Raw genomic sequence first — 18703 nt, forward strand, 5'->3', positions numbered from 1 at the left:
TGAAACAGACTGACAGCTGTTGGAGGGGAGCGGGGGTGGGGCGGACAGGATGAAAGAAGGGGAAGGGAGTAGCCAAAACACATACACGCATGACCCAAAGACATGGGCAATGGTGTGGGGATTGCCTGAGGGGGCTGGACGGGGTGGAAGTGGGCAAAGGCGGGAAAAAGAGGGAACGTGGGGACAACTGTAATAGCATAGACAATAAAAATTTGAAAAAAGAGAAAAAGCATTCAGGGGCCCAGCCAGAGCCTTCCAAGGGCCTGGGACCAAGCTCCACCCCTGAGGTGCACCGCAGGCTTCCCTGCTGTACGCCATCCATTTCTCTTCCCTCCGATTTCCACATCCTTTCATACTTTGTGTGTGTGTGTCTATTTCCACAAGCTGCCTTAATCCTTATTGTGAAAGGCAGAGTCAATAAAGGTCTTCTTTTGCAGGGGAGTAAGACAGGCACAGGGAGTATAGAGAGGAATAAGCAAGTATGTACATTTCGGAAGGGCTGGACCAGATGGGTCTCACTTGTGAGACACCCCCCACCCCGACCACCAGTCTTCCTAAAATGCAAATCGGATTACGGCCCTTCCCCATTTAGTAAACTCTTCGCAGGCTCAGCACATTCTACTCAGGATTAAGTCTAGATAACTTTGTCTGGCATTCAAGGCTTTCTAAGATCTGAACTCCAAATCGATTTGCCTTTCGATTCCCAGAAAAGTGCTGCTCTTCTGCCTTCGAGTGGGATGCAGGGGTTCATTTCCCGATCTGGTCCCCACAAAGGAGCCTCCTGGATTCCCAAGGTGGGACAGGTACTCTCGGCACCCACAGCCCCCTGTGCTTCTGGATATGCTGTAACTATTGTCTCCTGACCTGTGGGCCTCCTCCTTGCATGTGTTACTCAAAGTGAGGGGCCACATCTGTCTTGGTCACTGCTTCGTCCCCACAACACTCAGTACAAGTGTGCTGGAAACAGGCAGGTCACGTGCCTGGCTCCTGCCCTCAGGGGTTTACTGGGACAAGGACGGAGCATCTGCCTGAGGTTCCCCTGGACAGCTTCGCTGGCTGATAAATCCCTTCAGCTGACAATAAGGAGTTATTTTCCGAGCACCTATTATGTACCAGGCACTGTGCTAATTAACAGGTGACTGATATCCATGATCTCATTTAATCCCCCAACAAACCTGTGGGGAAATGTCATCCTCATGCCACAGGTGAGGAGCCGAGGCTCAGGACGGCTAACAGACTGCCAGGGCACCAAGCATGCGCTACCTGCACTGCCCTGACCTTGCCCCTGTGCTGTCCTGCTGCCTCTCAAAAGCTGAATCCTGACACTGCCTGACCCATCTGACAGGTGGGCAAAGTGAGGTACAAGAAGGCCGGCGGCTCACCGGCCAGAAACGTTGCTGCCGGATGAGCAATGCCACCCTCTTCCAGTGGCAGAACTCACCTTGCCTCCCTCAGCCAGCCCCCTCCTGTGTCCCTACCCAGCCCCCGCCCCAAGGAGAGGCCCGCATACTTGGCCCGATTTTCTGGAATGGTTCCGGGGGTTCCTCCTTCACCTCTTCAGTGGCCACGACACCTTGGTCGAAGGGGTCTGTGGGAGAACACACGGCCCTTAGCGCCCTGGTGACCAGGTCTCAGGAGCCCAGCTGGAGACCAGAGAGGTGGCCAGCCACCAAGTACTTACCTGCCCGATTCTCAGGGGCCCCTTCCACACTAAACACTGCATCCGGGCGGGAGGCAGCAGCCACAGAAGGAAAGAAGCAAACAGGAGCGCTGTTAATCCCTGCCCACAGCTGCCTCCGCCCACCACCCCCAGCCTCTGTTCCGCTGAGCTTGCCTTTGGGGCCTGGCTAGTACGGATGCCCCAGAAAGCCAGGGGCCACAGGATGGTGCATGCCAACCAGGACGTAGCCTGTGTCTCCATGCCTCTTTCCCCCGCAGGAGGGCATCTCTCCCTCCCCAACCCGCGGCCCCCGCCCCAGCAGGGACAGGCAGACATTTCTGTCTGCCATATCTGGATCACCATCACCCACTTGAGGGGCCAGGGAGACATCAGGAGGAGAGGAAAAAAAGCAGGCGAGAGGAAGGATGAGCCAGTAGGTGGTGAGCCTGGCTTTGAGAGAGGCTGGGGGTGTGGGAGCCCCGAGATCCTTCCCTGGTCCAAGACCCTATTTCTAGGATTCTTGAGTTTCTAAAAACAAATTACCTAAATTTATTGTTCTAATTTCTAACTCTATAATCTAAGACACTAAAATACCATCATTCATTTTAAAAAATTGGTTTAATTTCACCAGAGCATATGAATACTCAATATGAAATCATATAATGAATTGATATGAAATTGCGGGCATTTGACTGATTTTGATTTACGAAACTGGCAATTCCACTTGGGTTACCCTAATCAGAAGTATATATGGAGTATGATGGGGACCTTTTCTCCCCCAGGATCCTCAGGGGTTAGCCACTTCCCTCATGGTCTTGCCCCTGCCTGACCTTCCGCTGGGCTGGAGGAGGGAGAGAGGGCTGAGGGAAGAGCGGGCGCCCGATAAGCAGCCCTGGGTGGGGCTGGGGGCCCTTTATGTGACTCGCCCCCGAGGAGTGTGGGGCCTGACTCACCATCCACTGCGTGCAGGTCTCGGTGCTCCTGGAAACAGCTGTAGTATTTGTATTTCTTCCCGCAGATGTCACATGTGTACCTGAAATTGTCTGTGGGGAACATGTGGTTGCCAGGGCTTCAGTCACTTGGGCTGGGATTTTGGGGGCCGGCTCATCTGGCCTCAGGAACCAAAGAAGGGACTAGCTCAGACTGGCCCCAACTGGTCACTCCGTGGAGAGTCGGTTCTGGGGGTGTTAGGGGTCCTCTACACAAGAAAACCGGGAAGCCCTGAAGTGACTCTCAAACCAACCCGCAATCCTACCCTATGTGAGCTGAGCTCCTAAGGGCAGGGTCATAGCTGGCCCCACAGCTAAGAGGGCCCGGAGCAGGCAGCTTCAGACATGGCTCCCAAGGACCCTGGCATTCTGGTGTTCCTGTGCTGTGTGTTCCCTTCCCCTTGAGTCTGGGCAGGACCTAGTGACTTGCTTCTAATGAAGAGAATGCAGTAAAGTGATGGGATGTCACTTCTGAGGTTAGGTTACAGAAGACCTTGATTTTCATCTGGCTCATACCATCTCGCTCTCACTGGCTGGCATTCTGTAAGCCGCCCCACACAGACCTCCTGGCAGCCTCGGTGAACAGCCAGTGGGACAAGTCGGAAGCCGAGGCCCTCGTTCAAGAGCTTGGGAAAGACCGATCCTGCTAACAACCACAGGATTGAGTGTTTTGGAAGCAGCTGCCGTTCCGATTGAGACCAGAGGAGACCACGCCCTGGGCTGACACCTTGACTGCAGCCTCGTACGAGATTCAGAGCCAGAGGACCCCGTGAAGCCACACCCAGACTCTGACCACAGGCTTTAACTCATTAGGTTTTCGGGAAATGTGTTGCACAGCAATAGGTAATGAACACAGCAACCGAGTTTGGATAATCCCTAGGTCTATCCAAAGTCAGCGGCCGGACTCACAGAATGTTGTCCTCAGCCCCTGAAATTTCTCTCCCATACTGACCAGTGCTGGCCACCCTCCGCAGCTGACTGCCCCACTTGCCTTGTCTCTGCCCACAGGTTCTCCCACCTGCCAGGCCATGCCCACCCCCTCCAAATGAAACAGGAATCCCTAGTTTCTGTGACTGAGAAGTGCCTGTCCACTATGGTATGTCGAATCCCATGCCACTATGTCTCAAAGGGACAGGGAACACATTCTCAGACCCACCTAAGGCAGGAGTAGATGAGGACAAAAGAGTTATCCCTAAGGAAAGAATGTGAAACCACAGTTGCAGAACTCCAAGAGAGCTGGGTGTGTCCTGAAAGATCACTGCAAATCCATTCTGGGAGGCAGGCCAAGCTCAAAACCAATTCTACAGCTTACAAGGGCGACTAACATCGACATGCTCCCTAACCTCCGCCCCTTGGTTTTCTTATCTGTAAAATGGGAATGACAGTTCCTTCATCTCTCAGAGTTGTAACACAGAATAAACAAGCACAATGCTAAGGGAATCAATGTGACAACAGCGAGAGAACTGGATGTGAAGTTAGTCTTTTATTTTCTTAATTGAGAGATGAGTAAGTGGGTAGATACCTCTACGTATGACTACAATTTTTCTAACAAATGAATGAAAGATTCCTGGACTAAAGGTGTGAGACTTGGTTTCTACGCCCACCTCCATCCCTAAACAAGCTGTATGACGTCTCTCTGGGACTCAGTATTCTCATCTGCAGAATGGGTACTGGACTTGCTATCCTCAACAGGACCTTTTGGCTCCAGGCCTCTATGGCCAAGCTCCCATAACAAGGCTGGGGTGTGAGGACGCCAGACTTTCTAAGCAGGCACTGCTGACCTGGGTCAGGGCAAGGTTGCAGGACTGGGAATAAAATAAAGCACGCTGGCCATGAGAAGAAAATGCCACAGGAAGGAAGGGAAAAGTGATGGAAGGACTAAAAATAGCCCTGGCTACAGAGTCCTTAACAACCACGGGCCTGCGGGAACAACAGAAGTCAAGATGGCACACAACACATCATTGAGGGGGTGCCGGAGAGGGCAGGGGCCCAGAATAGCTGAGGAAGGAAAGATAAATGGGGAAGTTCTTTAAATGGGTGGCTGACCACAGGCAGACCATGGGAGCTGGAAGAGAAGGGAGCTATTGAGGGAGAAGGAGCCACGGGCCAGGCTGGGGTGTGGCGGGCCTCGGGAGGAGGGGCAGGCCTTCGCCCCCTCCCAGACGTGGGCCCTCTGGCTGCTGTCGGCCAACCTGAGCCTTGGATTCTCCTCCAGAAAATCAAAGAGTAGCCTCAGCCCTGCCTGCCTGCCACGTGGGTAAGAACCCAAAAAGAGTGGGCGGGAAAGTGTCTCAGGGGATGAGCTTAGGCCCAGTGCAGGTAAGGTCCTGCTTTAGCCCTAAGGGCCTGCTTCTGACTTTTTTGGGGGGTGGGGGAGGGCTCATGCTTATTTCTATTTGAGGAAATGTTTTCATGGCAGTAGACAAACACTACATGTCTACTGCCATGTCTACAAACTACAGGAGTTCATGCCCGTGCAACATGGCAAAAATGGGCAGTTGTGACAGAGATGTCTGGTGACCTACAAAGTCTAAAATGATTACTGTAATGTCCCCTACAAAAAAACAAGTGTGCTGGCCCTGAAGTCGAAAGAGTAGAAATCCTAAGTGTGCAGCTTGTTCCATTTCTGTAAACCTAAAACACCTCTGTAACCAGCTCCCAATTCAAATATCAGAACCCAGGAGCCCCTTCCTAAAGGTAACCAGGATTCTGACTCTTGCAGCACAACTTCATGTTCCCTGTTTTCGCACTTCCTGTACCCAGATCTCAGGGGAGGGACCCTTGTGTTGGGCTGCCTTTGCTACTGTCATCGGTGGGTCATCCACGTTGCTGTGTGTGTCCCTGCTTCTCATGGCTGCACTGCAGTCCTTCGTGTGAACACTCCGTGACTTATTATTTCAACTAGCTGGACACTCACTTGGGAGGTGTCCGGTTGGGAGCTGTTACAACTAGTGTTACTAACAACATCCCAGTTCACTCCTTAGGGTGGACATGATCACCCATTTTCTGCTGGGATACACCTGGGAGCGAGTAGAGCTGCTGGGTTCTGGAGCTCAGGCTTTTTGGGCGGGGACAGTTCCACCCCAGCCTACTCCCATCTGGCTGGCTGCTTACCAGGCCCCAGGCTTTAGATCTGGAGGAAGGGCAAGCAGGGCTGGTGAGCAGCAAAGCAGAACACTGTTCCCAGATGTCACGGCCCCGCACATCCCAGGCTCCGGGATACCGCACCCCAGTGACTGGTGCTCATGGGCGCTCATGAGATAACTCTCTGAAGCCGAAGTCCCCAAACATTGGCTATGGAGCCCAACTCATAGAGGGGAGTCAAAAGAACAGAGGAAACTGCATACGCTGGGCCCCCTTGAAGGTACCAGTGCAACTTGCCAACGAAGGGCATGAGAAGTCCATAGCAACAAACACGTTCATCTTAGCAGAACTCAAGGTTTCCCCAGGTTACCTGGCCAGAGAACCCTTTACCAACAGAATACCTATTAGCTCCCCTAGAATGAGAATGTCACAGAACACTCTTTGGAAAAGGCTGTTCTGAGGTATTGTGTTACAATTTTACAAGGACCCTCATATGATCCGCAGCCTAGACAATAAAGTGTCTCTCAGAGGCCACTTGGGGCCTCCTGGTTGGGGAGGGAGTGAGGATGAGCGTCTCCTCCTTCCACCCCTGGCTCTCTCATCCCCGCCCCCAAACCCACAAGGAGGGGAAAATACTCACTGCCTTGGGAGGCTCCCTCCCCTGAGGTGGCTTCAGTGTCTGTGAGAGAGGGAGAGACAGGGGAGAAAGGGGGAGGGGGAGAGAGGGAATGAATGAGGAGGAGGTGAGTACACTGGAGCAATGGTCAGGCTGGTGAGTCCACTACGACATGCACAGGGACAGCCTCTCCAATCCAGGATTCGGTGAACTGAGCCTCTCAGGCCTTCCTCACGCTGCTCACTGTCAGTCAAGGCCCTGCCCCAACGCCTTTCCTCCCTGCCAGTCAGGCTCACGGAGAGTCAGGCGCCAGTCCCCGTCCCCTCAGCTTCCGAATGGAGACAGTCACCCTGCCCCCACTCTAGGCCCGTCATGGGGAGCACACACGATGACACTGAGCAGCACTGAAGCACTCTGGGAGGAAGCAGGCCTACGGAAAGCAGGCAGGGGGCCTTAGTAGCAGAAGCCTGGTGGCATGTCCTGCAGCCCCCCTGCCCCTATGCGCACTCCCAAGTAAAGGAGGCTACTCCTTTCCTCCCTTGGGGTCTGCCAGGAAGGGCCCCAGGGGAAAAACGGACAGAAAACAGGGAGGCGTGGCCCCTGAACTCTGCCCTAGGGACACACAGCTCACCTCGGTGTGCGCGTACATGGGTCTGGAAACAGTTGTAATACTTGTACTTCTTGCCACAGATTCCACACTCATAGGACCCTGGAAAATGGGAAAGAAAGGGACTGCTCAGCTAGCACCCAACACATGCAATCATAAGACCCCTGTACCCGGGGTGATGCCGCCAGGGACCGCTGACTCTGCATCAGGGGGGCAGGGTGCCTCCAATGGCTGTCTTGTCCCCAGGAAGCAAAGAGGCAGCAAGGACCAGCGGGGCATCACTGACCTGGAGGTCAGGAAGCCTGGGCCAAGGTCACCTCTCTGAGTGACCTTGGGAGAGTCATTTGCCATCTCTGGGCCTCAGTTTCCAGATCTGCAGTATGGAGAAGGCAACTTCTTTAGGTAACTCTCATACTTATTCCTTGAGGAAAAAGGACACGAAGGTAAAAGTGCTCCTTGACAATAAGTAATAAAATTGCAACCATGTAAGGAAATCATCATTCAAATGCATTAGAAGAATTTCTAGCTACTTGTCCTGGCCAGGATGGGACAGACACTGAAGAGGACAGGCTGCGAATCAGACACGTCTGGGTTCCTGTTCCTGTTTCGTCACTTACCAACAGCAGGACCTGGGTAACTTGCTTAGACACACTAAACCTCAGTCTGTTCATCTGTAAAATGGAACTAAAAGTACTTACCTCGTAGGTGTGGCCCTACACAACCCCAGGAAGTACAAAGGCCTACTACAGATGCATCCGACAAGGAGACGACCCCTCTCCTCTGCCGAGGAAACATCTCATGTCCTGAGACGTGCAGAGATACCACAGTATTAACACCTGACCCCAGCCCTGCGCTGGGCCTTTCTCCCTGGAATAGGTAGACTGAAAGGACTGAGTGCCCCCAGTGAGCATATTTCAGACAGATCAGAGGTGGAGGAGCCCACCATGCAGAGCACAGGGCGAAGGCCCATGGCAGGGGCCAAGTAGAGCCCATCGGATCCGGCCCGGCAGGGGTCACAGGAGTGGAGGCTCTGCCCAGCCCTCGCACAGGCCTGACACCTCCTGGGCCTCGGCCCCATCCTTTCCAACGCAATGGCCAGGGGGCCTGCACAAACACAGAGGCCCTGGCCCTGCTCCAGGTGTAATGTGCTGGAATGGCTGGGGCTGGGGGCCGAGGAATCTGCCTTTTTAAAAGGGTTCCCAGGGGATTCGGATGCCCAGCAACCAGGTGTGAGAATCAGTGGTTCAGATGGAGTCTCAGCGCTAGCATTTTCTGGCCGGGCCTCGGTTACCTCGTGGGGTAAGGTGGATCACGTTAGAGCACTGACGTAAAGACTGAATGAAGCATGAGCAGTGTTCCCACCACGAGCCCAGGTGCTCAGTGAGGGGTGGGGTGTCAGATTAAGTCAAAAGAGCACTGGGCTTGGAGTCTGGTTCTCAGCTCAGATCTGCCACCCCCTAGCTGGTTAATATCAGGCACATGCCTTTTCCGGTCTGTGCCTCAGTTTCCTCACCTGAAATACAGGACTATGCCTCCTACATCTCATTACTGAAGCCAGGATTAATGAGGTACAACATGTAAGTCAGCCGACACACAGGTGGCATCGTCACCTTACTACAGTGGGACACTTCAGGGAATGCCGTCATCCTGACACCAGTGTGGAATCTAGCAGTCTGTCATCCAGGGATTTTATGTGTCTTGTCTCACAGGGAAGAATATAAACACATGGGGGGCAAAGATCAGAGGTGTATTTCTTTGTCCTTAGCTCCATGATTGGCACAAGGAGGGGCTCAATGCATTTATGGTGTTCTACTCATACCTCTGAGTAATAGTGACCCAATTCCATGGCCACCATGTCCCCCAGGTTGGTGTAGTGAGATGGATGCTCACTGAGGGGCCTTCTGAGGACTCTCAGCTGAGGCAGCCCCTGTCCCCACTGCCTGGCTTCCTGCCCATCATGCTTCCTCACTCTTGTGTTCCCCAATTACTTTTTTGCCCTACGTCACTGTCACTCTCTACTAAGTACCAGGTGCTGCGCAGGCCTGGCCTCTGACCTCAGTGCACAGGTGAGGAAGCAGAAGCTGGCCAGGTGTGCAGCAACCTGCCTACCTCACACCGCCGAGTGGGAGGGGGGTCCAGACTCAGACCCTTCTCACACGTCAGCTCAGCTCAGCCTCACCAGCCCAGCAGCTGAAGGCAATTATTACCCCCATTCTCAGGCGAGGGAAGTGAGGGGCAGAGGGGTGACACATCCTGCCAGGGGTTGCCCAGCTCTGTCTAGATCCAGAGCCAACGTGCACACCCGCCACACAATCAGCCTCTGGGGAAACACCAAGAAGAGTTGGTGCTTGTTCACATTAACATTTACCGAGGACAGCCCAGTCTCACTACTGTCCTCTGTTTTCCCAGAAGTCTCTATGTGGTTGGGACAACTAAACACCCACTTTAACAATGAGCTGCTAAGTTCAAAGGGGACACATGGCCCAAGGCTGGGGCTCCTCAGCTAGTGGTTTGCGAGGAACTGGGCTCAAAGGCAGCCCACCAGGCTCCAGAGCCATCCTAGTGCCGCCATGCCAGGCCCCCTCAGGATGCCAAAGGAGCCGTAGACCCCCATCAATCATGGGGCGCCCCCTAACGCTGCAGGGCAGCAGGACCCCCAACCATGTCTGGCCCCAGCACAGGACTCCCAGAGTCTACCATTAAGAGGCCGGAACAGCTGGCAGGGTCCGCCAGCACCCAGGAGCGAGGCTTCTCCTCTCCCCCATCCTGCTGTCACTAGTGACCCAGCAAGGATCCACAGGCCCTGATCAAGAGTGCCGTCCAGCGCCTTCCACAGCTGCCTGCCAGCGAACCTGGCTTAGCGCCCTGCCTGAGAGCCCTGGACAGGCCGGGTGAGTCTAGTCCCTGAGGCCATGGAAGGGGGCGCGGCAGAGCAGGATGCCTCGGGAGGACAAGGAGCGTGGGCAGCAACCCCCAACTCTCTCATGTGCACCCAGCTAGCTCCCGGTAAGCTCCGGCCCGTTTCAGGACACACACAACGTAACAAGGCAGAAATCCAGAGCAGGTGAAGGAGAAATAAAAGCCCAAGCAGGGCCAGACAGAGCAGTGGCCCCTCGTAATGGGCAGTCCTCTACTTTGCTCTGAGCATCACAGAGGCCGCGGCGTCACTGGTTGGTTCTAGGACAGAACAGGAGCTGGGCCCGGGGCCTGCTGCGGGCAGGGGACCTGGAGAGGTAAGTCAGGGACAAGCAGGTTTCCTGAGGCTCTCCGGGTCTTGGCCTCAGATCAAACGTCCCGAACCAGGATCTTCCAAGCAGAGAGAAAAGCCCCTCCAGATGTGTGACGACAGGCAGTTTTAAGATAATCAAGCCCCAATGATCAACTTCCAAAGTATTTTTCCTAAAATCACCATGACCCTGGCAGCAGGCAGGAGGCCCCACTCCGCTGGTTCTCCCTTCCTCCTCTCCTCTGACGTTCCTCTTTCTCCCACGTTACAAACAAGACCGTTCTTTTGGACACCTAATCCCACCGAGGTGTCCTGCATGGCGGATGGTCATCTCAGCGCTCCAAGGAAAGGCATGATCTGAAATGTTGGGGTCAGACTTAGAAAGTAGGGGGATCTACTGACCGGGAACAATAAGAAGCATAATGGGTAGGCACAAAGTAGACAGGGGGAGGGTACCGACAGTATGGGAAATGGAGAAGCCCAAGAACTTACATGTACGACCCAGGGACAAGAACGACATAAGGGTGGGGAATGCTAGAGGGAGCAGGAGTTCAGGGCAGAGGGAAATAAAGGGGAGGGAAAAAAATGGGACAACTGTAATAGCATAATCAATAAAATATACTTAAAAAAATAAAATTGTGAAACTTCAAAAAAAAAAAATAAAAAAGAACTGAGTGATGCTGCTAATACAAAACTCCACTCCTCTCTGGCTCCTTATTTATGTGATCAAGCTTTCTAGGCACTTAACACTTACGAAAACCAAAACGCGGGAATTAAATTAATGCTGAATCCTGTCTCATTCAACATATAAGAAATATTAATTCACAGAAACATGAGCCAATTGAAAAAGAAATAAAGCCCTATCCATTTTATGAAAAGGTGCACTTTTGATAATTTTTTACTTGTCCATTTATGATTGCTCTAAATTTGTTTTTGGCAAGTTGTATGCTAATAACAACTCGACCTGGAAAAAAATGTTTTAAAATATAGAGCTTTATGATCCCAACAAATTTTTCAGAAATTTCTATTTCAATTTACATACATCTTGTTGTGGGAGATGAGTGTGAAACAGTGATCAATAAAAGACTCTCAAGCATAAAAAATATATTACATTAGGATAAAATCCTATGAGGGAAGTGGACTGGAAATATGAGTTCAAGGAGAAAAAGGAAAGATGTAAAATTTCTGACTGTTAAATATGGGCCTGTTCATATGTTTCTTAAATGGATGATGGCGGATATCAAGTAGCAGTGGGGTTCTGATTATTCTGGATATATTTAAAAGGGTTCACAGTTTTATTTCCAAATGCCACATTTCTTTTTTACACAATACTCTAGAAATTATACCCTTTGTAATTACTTAAACATTGAATTAAAATGTAAGGTGTCAACTCAAAAATGTGAAAGAGAATATAGTTTCTCAAAATTCTTTTAGAGGATACTGAACAAAAGTGTGAGGCCATAAGTCAGTTAGATTCTTATCATTCCAGAGGTAACCCCAGCTGTGTCAATGTCTGAGGCTTCAGCTAATACCTAACTGGTCTCCATTTTGCATTTTAGTCCCCTTTAAAAAACACTTTCATACCTATTACTTCACTCTGCTCCCAACAAACCTACTGGCAAATTTGATTATATCCACGGATCAGTCAAGATGGTATGGCTCAGAGAGGTTAAGGGGTCTATGCAAGGTCCCATAGCAGGGCAGGCACTAAGTCTCTTGGCTTAGAGCCCTGGGGTCTTTTCCAAAGGGGACCCTCCAACTGGGATCTCCCTCCCACCTTGGACCTCTGATGAAGAGTCTTCATCGGAGACAAGATGCACCTGGGAGGGTGGCCAAACCCCTCCTTTCCGAGCGGCTGCAGCAAGCGCTGAGTGCCGGTTCTGGCAAGCTCAGGCGCCAAGCCCTGCCAACAACCTATTGAAACTAACTATCAGCTGGCACTATGAAGCAGGACCTGGCACCTTCACTGCTGGGTTTGTCATAGACCAAACCCACGTGGCCTTGTCTGAATGGCTGTCCACTCTTTTGCTGCTCCTTCCAGACCTGTGGCCGAGCTCCCTCCCCCCGCCCCTCCCTCCTCTCCCTCCTCCCCCTCCTCCCCTGCAGCCCTGCATGTGTGGAAACACCTCCGTCCCTTGGTGCTCAAGGGTTGCTGCCTAGAAACATCCTTGCAGGATCCAGTCCCCGCCTCACACCCCAACCAGCAACCCTCTCTGCTCACCCACCTCCAGGATGGGAACTCACTCCTTCACAAGCCTATACCCCATTGTGGTTCCCATAATCACAAAGTCCTTCATTTTAATGAATTGAAATCACCTCCTGGTAACTTCCTCACATTGGCTGGGGCTCCTTGTAATGTGTCTGCTCCATCGCTTCCCTCCAAAATACTCAGATTCTACCATCTGTCCAGCCCACTAAGAATACTTAGATTCTACCATCTACCATCTGACAAAGAGCCCTTAGCTCTGCCCTGAGGCTGCCCCTACGCTGAGGTAGTTAACTCTGTAGGAACCACTTCCCGGTCCACGTGAGGAGGAGTCCAGCTGGGTCACCCGCTCCTTCTGTGGGCTCCTTACCCACCATCAGGGGAGACTTGACCCCCAGGTCTCCAGCACCTGTGGCTCTCTCCCTGGGCTCCCTCACAAGTAACCTCTCTGGATTAAGGACCAATAGTCTAACAGCACAGAGGAGACCACCCACTCTTGGTTGCACATTCTGACCGCCATGATGGGACCTGGGCATTCTTCTCTCTCTGAACCAAAAAATGTCCCAGGGGCTGGAGGTCCTCATTGGTGTCAACCCAGCCTGCCTTGTCTTCACCATCTAGGACAAGGATGGCAGGCAGTTTTCTCCTTCAGATTTTTCAATTTGGGCTGATTGGAGGTGACTTCTTGGCATACAGTGTTGAGAACGGTTCTGAGGTCCACTGATAGGACAGCATGCAGCGATCAATGAGCGATGCCATAAAGGTGGAACTGGGGAGTCGCAATGGTAGTTCCTTGTGTTTGTTAGCACTCCTCGCAGAGGAGCTCCCGAAACCGCCGGTGTGGTTCTGCAATTCCTTGGGGCTGCTGCAGTGCAGACTTCTGCATGCAGCTTGTCAGGAGGGAACAGGCAGTTGTGAACTCACTTCCGGTTTTAGCCAACAAAGTTGTCACTGTCAGTATTATCTCTACTCTTCTGGCTAAATGAGGAAGCTCAAGGTTTTGCCCCTAAGCCCCACACTGGCTCCAATGGCAGTGACGTTCCTTCTATGAGCAAGGGGTATTCTCAGCCCAAGGAATCGCTGGGCAGAAAGGGAGATCAGAGCAATCACTGCAAGCTTGGCAGCCAGCATCCTGGGCACTGATGCCCCTCCTGACTCTCCCAGCCTGAGAAACTGCCAAATGCCATCCACATGTCCATGACTGGGCTTGTCCATGGGAAGTGCCTCGGATAATATTTGTGTCATTGGGAACACTGTTTGTCTGATGGTTGCTAAAGGGCCAATGAGGACGTGGGGGTGGGGGGTGTGAGGGGAATGGAGCTCAGAGAAAAGGCAAACAGGAGGTTCCCTCATGGCACAGCACTGGGTGACCAAACAGGCCCGCTATTCTATTCAGCAACAGAGCCCGGTTCTGAGCCCTAAGCGTGGCACTCAGGAGGCCCTTGGCAGGCCCTTGGCTCTGCAGAGCCTCAGGCTCCCCTGCCAGCTGCCATGGAACGTGTTAACTCCTCGATGCCTGGCCACCAGGGCACAGAAGCACACCGCGGCACGCGCGCATTTAATGGGACAGCTCCAACCAGCCTTCCACCCCAGGCAAGATCCCTGGGAGTCTCATTCCTTTCCGGAAGTGGGTGGGAGCAGGGTGCTGTGAGTGAAGCAGGGCCTCCACAAAGTGGGAGAAAATGTCACCGACCTGCTGTGTGACTCAGGGTAACTGTCTTTCTTTCCGCAGGCCTTTTGTTTGCCCTTCTATAAAACGAAGGGGACAGGGGTGTCCAATCTACAGCATGTGTAGCCTACCGCCCACTTGCACGCCCACGGCAGACATCAATAATGGATCGTGCCGCCCTGTAGAAGTTTCAGCACAGACTCCTATGAGCCAGCAGCCATTACCTGGACTTGGCCCACAAGATGAAATCTACTTGCCATCTCATCATTAGATGAATCAAAAGGTTCTATTGTAACATTGATTTTGTTGTTGTTGTTAAATGCTTTTCTTTCCTGGTGCTGTGGCCAAGTCACATTCCTCTGAGCCTGATCCTTGGCAGAAACTACACCCTCAGGGTAGGTCGGGCTAGAGGGATGCGGGACGCGTGGCCACGACTAGCAGCGAACGACCCAGGCCTGTTTGGTGAGGGCTCCAATGGGGTGGGTCCCTGTCTAACTCATCACGGTGGCTGTTACATCTTTTCACAAGGGTATGCCAAAAGCTGGAAACTCAGAAATCCCACAAGATACTCCAACTTCCTGAATTCTAGGGAGGTGGCACCCAAAGGCGCTCCCGGGATGGGACAACCTTGTCCAGTTATCAGCTGAGAAAACTGACGCTCCACTGGAACCTTGTCTTCTGACAACACCCCATCCAGTGCCAAGTTTCTCCTCCATCCCATTTTTTTCCTCTACCACAATGGCTTATTTCTTAACCTTGGAAAAAAATAAAGCAGAAATATTACTACTCTTTCCCTTTGAAGAGGTGTTTTATACTGTTAATACGAGTCCTAGCAACAGCTAACCATTTACTAAGCACAGTGTTGCGTGCTTTACATATGTATTTATGTTTACTGAATCCTCGCACAGCCCAACGAATCTGCCAGAGTGAAAACTGAGGCGCAGAGAGGTCAAGTAACTTACCCAAGGTACAACAGCTCTAAGTCACAGAGCCTGGATTCACTCTCAGCCGGAGGAGCCGCGTTCATTCTCACACAACACTGCTCCCTTCCACTGCCTCTTTTGATTCTCACACCTCACAGGTGGCCAGGACACGGAGCACGCCTCATTTAACAGAAGAAGACACTAAGGCACAGCGAGGCCAGGGACCCCGCTGCTGAGCACCAGCTGAGCTGGAAACCAGCGTGGTGACTGGCATGAGGCCAAGGGCCCTGGGGCCTCCCACTGTGCAGGCAGCTGGCCCAGGGACGGGTGCCCGCATTTCCCTAGCACGGCTGCTCCAGGCTTTCCCCACCGAATCCAGCCTGCTGGCTCCATCCCAAGATTCAAATTCCAATGCCCTTCTGCACATCTCCTGGTGAAGGGCATCCTGGGTACAATGAGTCTTAAAACACCCCTACCCCTCAACATGAGAAAGGGTGTCCTCTTCTCAGTTAACTAATATATCTAGTGGCTAAAAGTCCTTGGTCCTGGGGAGTCAGCACTGATGGACCGAGGCCAGGAACACGCCCCTGGAAAGAGTCTTCTGTCTTATGGCACTGGGCTAAGTCACTCATGCTCTTCAAATATTTCTGGTTTGTCCCCCTTCTGTCACATGCTGGTGTGGCATTTCCTGGCCGCCTTGAGATTGGGTGAGCCATGTAACTAGTTTTGGCCAATGACTGCATAGAATTAGCACTTCTCACTCCTGGGTTTCAGCAGGTTAATTGCCAGTTTGAGTCCTTCCAGAGCTTTCCTCCCCTTTGTCACATGGTGGCAGAATTCCATATAATGGCTGCGTTTAGCTTGGGTCCAGAGCAGAATGAAGCTCCCAAATGACCCACGATGGACATGCAGTGTGATTAAGAAATAAACTTTTGTGGTTTTGAGCTACTAAAATCTCTTTTTACTTTTAGGATCTTTGTTACTGTGGCATAACCTAGCCCCATCCTGACAGTTACAGCACCAGTGTCAACACAGGGTCCTAGAAGCCAGTACCTCGTTAGGTATTGTGGAGTGAGAGTGGAGGGGAGAGGGACACAGGTCTGACAGGTCCTGGAGCCCCAGTCTCCAGAAGCTCCCAATCTTGTGGCAGAGACAAGCAAGAACAGGGCACCTCTAATCTAAAGCAGATAATGTGAAGTGCCCAAGTGAGAGATGGTACAAACAGACCACTTCTGACCAGAAGAGATCAAGGAAGACTTCTGGGAGGAGGTGGCAATGAAGTTGGCCTTGAAGGATGGGTAGACTGGGGCATGCGAAAATGGCCAAAGGCATTCCAGGGAGAGGGAACAGCAAGGGCAAAGGGCAGGAAATGCTGGAGAAGAACAGACTGTGCTGGAACAAAAGGTCTGGGAAAATCAGAAATACAAAATGAGGTTGAAAGGCTCAGGTTATGGAGGTTCTTCATGTTATGGCCTTGACCCTAGACATAGTGGGGAATCCCAAGTTTATAATCCGGATGTGACATGCTCAGTGTTCTGTTTTGTTCTGTTTTGGCCAAGGCCCCTGGCACCCAGAATGGAGGGCAGGTGAGAGCAGGGAGACACAAAGGCGCGGTTGTTAGCAGGAGGCCACAATGACCCAGGTTGGGCTGACGGTGGCCAAAACCAGCAAAGGAACAGGTAGAATAGGGATCTCGAGGCTGATTATTCCCAGAGGTGGGAAAGAAAAGGCAACAGGACTTGAGTCTTAACTTGGGGAAACAGGCAGAGGGGAACTTCCCCACTAGGCCCTGCATGCCACACACGGGATGTGCACCTAGATGTCAGGGATGAGTTAGAGCTGGACCAGAAGGGTAGGCAGGAGAGAGAGATGGTGGCACTTCTAAGAACACACTTACCATGGGACATGAGTAGGAAGGCACTCTGAAACAGGCTAGGTGAGGCCCCGATGCCAGGCTGAGGCACGTGGACCTTTCAGGCCAGGGTTTGCAAACTTCTGGCCCATGGAATGACTCTGCCCCACAGACATGTTTTGTTTGGCATATTTTAAAAGTCAAATTAGTTGCCAACACTTGAAGCCAAAAGGATGCATGTGAAAATTCTCATTTCTGGTATGTGGTATGTCCAGAGAGCTGGCCACACTGAGCCCGCCTCCCCACCCGGTTACAGTCAGCCGCAGCTGAGGAGAGACCCCCTTCTGTATGTGAGGCGCGGGCGCTCCAGTTGGACATGATCCCCACCACCTGCCTGTCTGGCTCATCTCTCCTACGCTAAATAAACATATCTGCTGGGCCTTGGTGAACCTGGCAGGAATGCAGGCAGCCCCGGAGGGGGATCCCCTGGCTCATGCTGGAAAGTGAGGGGACAGATGATTTCTGAGAAGCTCACTGCTACAGAGCTCCTTTGAGCCTGGTCCAGATCAGAAGAGGCTGGGGAAGATACCAGTCTGCCACCAACCAGATCCTGAATGAGCACCTGCTCTGAGCAGGACCTGCACTGGGAAGAGCCTCTGGTCAAGCAGGGGAGGGAGAAATACAGACAGGCATGTGGGACACCAGGCTACATGGGCCTGTGCTAGTCCTGCGTGGGGCGTGGGAGCCCCAAGCATGAGGGAGTCAGCAGTCTGCAGAGAGTTCCAGGCATCTGACTCAACAAAGTGGCAAAGGATGAGTAGGGTTGTGCCACATCAGGCGAAAAGAGCTCCAGACTAGAACTGTGCAGGCGAAGGTAAATCTAAGGAGCCCAGTTCTTGCCCTGAGGGCAGAGGGCAGCCACCGAAGGCTCTTGGCCAAAGGGGGCCAGAGATTCCGGGCCTCTTCTCCCCAGGACTCTGGTCCCAGCCCCAACCCTCTCACGTGGTCACTCACCGAGGGTCTGCTGGTTGCGGACACCACCGATCACCACGCAGATCTCAGCGGGCACATCGCCAGTCCCATCCTTGCTGACAGCCTTCTTCTCCTCCTTGGCCTCACCCTGCCAGATCACCTCCTGGATGTAGTCATCGGGCACCTCTGTCTTCACCTTCACCTCCGTCATCGTTCCCTGCTCGGCGCTCAGTGAGCCCTCGGCCGGCACGGGCTCTGGCCCCTCCACCTTGGTGCTCTTCTGGCTGCGCTTCAAGCGCTCCCTGGAAAAGAAGAAAGTCTGCTCAGCTGGAGCCCATGCGCACCCCCAGACCTATAGAGGAACCCACCAGCCCAGGGGGCTACAAAATCTTTAGCTACAGACCCACCTCTCCTTGAAGCACACAGCCCATGGCTGCCCGGGAGGTCCTCCCGGAAAGCTTGGGGCTCCAAGCACAGTTTGAAAATACTGGGCTAGCCTGGCTCCAACTCCACCCATTTTACAGATGGGGAAGCTGGAGTCTGAAGAGGACTAAATGTGCTCAGTAATTCCTGTCAATGGAGTTACAAGAGACCGAAAAGGGAAGCTTTGGCTGACTGAAATCATTTCTTCTCAAGCTTCAATGTGCACGTAAATCAGCTGCAAATCTTGGTCAAATGGAGATTCTGGTTCAGCAGGTCCAGGGTTTGGCCTGAGATCCTACGTTTCCAACAAGCTGGTGCTGCTGCTCTGCCATCCGCACGTGGAGCAGGAGGGTTTAAGTGGTTTGATGTGTGCGAGGTGTCTGGTGCCATTCCTTTCACTCCCTGGCAAAAGGCCCGGAGATCTCATCCAAGCTCTTCCCGCTTCCAGTTTCACAGATGGGGAAACTGTAAGCCAA

The 18703-nt window shown here is 52.6% G+C and overlaps 1 protein-coding gene across 1 annotated transcript in view; it reads right to left on the bottom strand.

The window, feature by feature from the left end:
* Positions 1-18703, bottom strand: part of ZNF618 (zinc finger protein 618) — a 159658-nt gene that overhangs the window by 30591 nt on the left and 110364 nt on the right. The window contains exons 3-8 of the mRNA XM_054584496.1: positions 17847-18106; positions 6981-7058; positions 6374-6412; positions 2614-2703; positions 1682-1717; positions 1511-1588 (exon numbers count right to left, since the gene is read on the bottom strand). Coding sequence (XP_054440471.1) covers positions 1511-1588; positions 1682-1717; positions 2614-2703; positions 6374-6412; positions 6981-7058; positions 17847-18106 — 581 coding nt within the window. The remainder of the gene's footprint in view (positions 1-1510; positions 1589-1681; positions 1718-2613; positions 2704-6373; positions 6413-6980; positions 7059-17846; positions 18107-18703) is intronic.

The sequence above is a fragment of the Pteronotus mesoamericanus genome, unplaced genomic scaffold (assembly GCF_021234165.1).
Source record: "Pteronotus mesoamericanus isolate MK-2021 breed Mesoamerican mustached bat unplaced genomic scaffold, CSHL_Meso_final contig_78, whole genome shotgun sequence".
NCBI lineage: Eukaryota > Metazoa > Chordata > Mammalia > Chiroptera > Mormoopidae > Pteronotus > Pteronotus mesoamericanus.